This window comes from Micromys minutus (assembly GCF_963924665.1).
Source record: "Micromys minutus genome assembly, chromosome: 1".
NCBI lineage: Eukaryota > Metazoa > Chordata > Mammalia > Rodentia > Muridae > Micromys > Micromys minutus.
Window position 1 is genome coordinate 112062410 of NC_137969.1, and position 4883 is coordinate 112067292.

A 4883-nucleotide genomic window follows, 5' to 3' on the forward strand; every position below is an offset into this window, starting at 1 on the left:
GAACCACTGAGATAGGGTGTAATAACAGCCCTAGTGGATATGATGCCATGAGATTTAAGTCGCTCCACACATGTTAGACGATTAATGGATCAACTTTTCTTATCTCTTTCCCTCCCATCCTCCAGCCTTTCCAATTAGGTTGAAGACGTATCAGAATCTATTGTTGTTGTTGTTGTTGTTGTTGTTGTTGTTGTTGTTGTTGCTGATGTCATCCCATGTACCTCACCCTTCCATGACTGGAAAGAAACACAAACACACTTCTATATCCTATAGGCTATTGTTTGGTTGCAAGAAATGGTAGAGAAAGCAGCCAAGCCCTTGGGCAACTGAGGCTGTCAACTTAGCCTCGTGAATATGGAACAAAGACACCATGGGCCTCAGCGAGACCCTGAGAGGGCTGCAAGTCATCCTGAATAGACAAAGACAGAGGAAACATGTTGTGCAAAGGGGGAGTAGTTACAAAAGATGAAGAGAGGTCACGGAAATGTTTCTCATTACAGTAGGCAGAGAGATGAGGCAGCTGGGCACAAAAGCCAGGCCCTAAGCCAGATCAGATCGCAGAGGAAATAATCAAGGGCACTGTTGGGTCAACTGTCAACATAGAGATACAGATGGTAAATTAGGCAAATTGAATCAGCTTCAATGTATTCAAGTTGATAAATACTCCCATGTTAGCCAAGATGTAGTCCAGTGTCGTCCAGTGTTCTAAGACAAAGCAACATGTTACACATGTTACAGACAAATGTTTCAGCAAGACAACATGTTACAGGCATGTGTCTCAGCAAGGCGATTTTATACATGCTAACAGTAAGGAGATCCTATAATTTAGGATAGTCTATTTTTATTTTTGCAATGTTCAGGACTGAACCCAGGGTCCTGTGCATGTAAAACAAGCGGTCTCCTACTGAGCCCTGTCTCCACCTCCTGGGAATTATTTATAAATGAAAAGCAAAAACAACACTTTATTACTCTTAGCTCAAGGGTTCAGTTTTCAGTCTCACCTCTATTAGCTCTGCAACCTAGAGTTCCTTATCTCCCTACAAGCTGTAGCACGTCACAGTAACAGGACTATGATAACAGTGACTAAAGCAGAGGCTGAAGAAATGGTGTGCATGCACATAATAATAATAATAATAATAATAATAATAATAATGTATTAAAAGCAGCATCTAAATCAGAAGCATGTTAAAAGGCTACAACCTATAAACTGATGTTGGTAAGGCATTTACCAACATCATCATGTTAACATTTTAGCTTTTAGGGTTTTCTGTTTATTATAAATTGACTAAAATTGTACAAACTTATGGTGTACAGACATATGGTTTATTGAAAACAATGTGAAATAATTAAATCAAACTCAATAGCATCATCATCCCAGACAGCATTTGTAAATCATTTTTAGCAATTTTGAAATGTTCAACCTTCTATCATCAATTACATCATTATATTATTACATTGTATAATGTAATAAAAAGTTCTTCCTTCCTAATAGAGGCTTCTAGACCTTTGATCATCATCTCTCAATCTTCCCATCCCCCTCATATAAGTATTTGATAAATATATCACCCTAAATCTGAAATTACACACAAAGCAGGCACAGGAAATTTTTGCTAAATCTAAAAATCCCCCACTGGGGTTCCCCAGGCTGATCAACATTTTCGCTGACTTAGCATAAACTGTTTTCATTGTTATGGTACCAGTCAAAGTCACGCAGGGTAAGAAATGTGGGCGGAGCTTGAGCTCCTCGTGGAAACCTTCCTCTTCAAAAGCAAGGCGACAGATTGATGACCAGACACTGAGCTAAAATGGGTACAAATCAAATGACTGCCCAGCACTTCTCTGAACTCAGCTTTGCTTTTATTTTGGAGTTTCTGGGAAATATGAAGAGGCATACAGCCCGAACCCCCATGGCTCTCCTTGCTTCTGGATACAAGACTAGTAGAAAGTCAAACAGCAGCGTACACGCTATGGCCAGCGACAACAGCTGGTTCTCACTCAACTCTCTCTAACGGGGAAGCGGCAGACTACAAGAGACTGAACTGTATCTGCCTCTTTTTCCAACAGATTCACGTTCAACTTTTGCTCACAAAAATACCCAGGAAATTTTTATTAGTCCTTTTAAAAAACAGTTAGTATAAAATTATACCAAAAGAAAAAAGAACTCGAACTTTAGTAACACCGCGGCGGCAGGAGCGGCGGGAGAAGAGATTTAATTTAGTTGATTTTCTGTGGTTGTTGGTTGTTCAATAGTCTCACCGTGTTGGAAGCTGCACATTGTTTAGAAGCGACCGAGAAACTGCTAAAGGTCTTTTTTTCCAGACAGCAGTCCGACGCAAGCCAGGGATCTGGAGATCTTCGTACCATCCCAGGTCTGAGCGGGATGTCCTTTTGAAGGATGTGCAGTGCTCAGTCCTAAGTGTGACAAAGACTGACACGCAGGAAGCTCATGTACTCAGTGAGAGTAGCATGTTTGTCTCCAAGAGACGTCTCGTTTTGAAGACATGTGGTGCCACCCTCTTACTGAAAGCACTGGTTCCCCTGCTGAAGCCTGCTAGGGGTGGGTTTCACTCAATTCAAAGCTTCTTTGATTCCCGTACAAGTTTCATGAAGCCTTCTCACCAAGGGCACCCACACCGGGATTTCCAGGAAGAAATCAAGTTTCTTAATGCAATTTTCCCAGATGGAGCAGCATATTGTATGGGATGTATGGATTCTGACTGTTGGTACTTGTATACTTTGGATCTCCCAGAGTACCCAGTAATCAGTCAGCCAGATCAAACCCTGGAAATTCTGATGAGTGGGCATGACTTGGCAGTTAAGGGTGTCACACGTGAGAGTGGAATTTGTGACCTGATACCAGCTTCTGTCACTGATTTGGCACTGTGCAATCCCTGTGGCTACTCAATGAATGGAATGAAATCGGATGGAACATACTGGACTATTCACATCACTCCAGAGCCAGCATTTTCTTTTGTTAGCTTTGAAGCAAACCTAAGTCACACCTCCTATGACGACCTGATCAGGAAAGTTGTGGAAGTCTTCAAGCCAGGAAAATTTGTGACCACCTGGTTTGTTAATCAGAGTTCCAAATGTCACACAGCGCTTTCTCCAACCCCCCCCCCAGAAGACTGACAGTTTTAAACGTCTAGATTGCCAGAGTGCTAAGTTCAACTATTCCAATTTTGTTTTTACCAGTTTTGCTAAGAAACAGCAACAACAACAGAGTTGATAAGAAAAAAAAAAAAAAATGAAGAAGAAAAAAAAATGCAAAAAGAGAAGACACCCAGGAAGTAGTGGCTGCTTTCTAGAGGTTGATCCTGGGGGCCATGCTGACATGACCACCACCTTGTAGTTGCAGAAAGCCCTGCGTGTAATGACACTGTAATCATTTTAAGTGTATGCATTATTATTTCAAGGAGTTAGGTATCTTGCATGAATGCTCTCTTCTGTGTTTAGGTGTTCTATGCCACTCTTGCTGTGGAACTGAAGTACACGTAGAAAATAACTTTGACTGTATGAATCTTACGACACTTGTGAAAATGACTCAATTTGGTTTATGCACGGTGTAATATTTCTGCGGGCAGCGTCCACAATCCCCCACAGACAAGGCTTTCGTCCTCGTTAGATGCGGCCTCAGCTGACCATCCGTGACTGTTTTATTACACTACTGCCAGAGTTTTTGCATCCATTTACCTCCACTTTCTAGAGCATATTTTCTACTAATGTTATTCTGAACCAGCTTTATTTACTCCATACGGGAGTTTTATGCAATGGCAATGAAAGTTTTTCCTCTGCGAGCTGAGTCTTTGTAAGAATATGATTCCAGTTGCTTGCTTTGTTTTCTACTGTGTAAATAGTTGCTCCTTATTTTATAGTCCTATGGTTGTTTTTTCCACCGCCCCTGATGAAGCAATACACTGTTACACTGTGGGCTTATATTATAATTTTACACTCCAGATGGGAGTTTGGAGATGATCCCTTGCTTGATTTTTTTTTTTTCCTAAGACATAGAATGTGGCCTCCTTATTGGCATGAACTTCTGTGGAAGATAAATGACAAAACTGAATGTATCTAATGAAGAAAAATACTCAGTCTCCAGGGGTGATGAGCAAGGAGAACCAGCCCATTACAAAAGAAAACAACACAGAAATAGCAGGCTATGCAGTACACTTTAGTTAGCTTTAACAGAGTGTCCACCATGCCTTCACTAACTTTCTGAGTAGTGATAGGAATGTCCACTAAGTCACAGCAGAAACTTAATCCTAAACATCCTGACCTCAGTAAGTGCCGCATTGTCACCAATTTTTACTAAAGGACATTTTGATTCAAAGGAGAATCTGTAGTTTCCATCCCTTCCAATGCCGGCTGTTCTCTGTGGGCTCGTGTTTCGCCGATCGAACGGGACGGAGGATACTCCCCAGGTGGCCAGCCTGGAGACTGGATGGATGGATGGTATAGCACAATATTCTGACTACTTAACAGCACTAGGAATATGGCTTTCGAGAGTCAGCATGTTAGTGGCATTTACAGATACTGTAGGATTTAAGCAGAAATGAGCAAACTGGACTAAATTCCCTATTTATTATCCTCCTACTGCTTTCTTGGTAGTTTATGAACTGACATGGTGATGCTTTGTTTATTCTGTATTTATAATGAAACACTCTTTTAGCGTTTCTAAGCGTAGAATCTACTTGGTTTGAAATCAAGTTGTTGGAACACTAGATTTTTACTTTATACATGGTGCTGATTGAATGCTTCGTTGGGGAAGCTTTTGGCCAGCTTTATCAGTCTGATTCTGTAATGAGCACAGCGCCTATGTACTTTGTAACCCAGTAGATTTTGGTTTGAGGTCTGATCCCCCCATTTTATAAAACTAAGAATTC

General features: G+C 41.1%; 1 protein-coding gene across 1 annotated transcript; it reads left to right on the forward strand.

Moving 5' to 3' along the window:
• Window positions 1-2466: 2466 nt before the first annotated feature.
• LOC308422990 (S-adenosylmethionine decarboxylase proenzyme-like) lies at window positions 2467-3132 on the forward strand (the record flags this gene model as incomplete). Its single annotated transcript, XM_080919598.1, has 1 exon — window positions 2467-3132. One exon carries the CDS (start codon window positions 2467-2469, stop codon window positions 3130-3132), a length of 666 nt encoding a protein of 221 aa, XP_080775724.1.
• Window positions 3133-4883: the final 1751 nt, after the last annotated feature.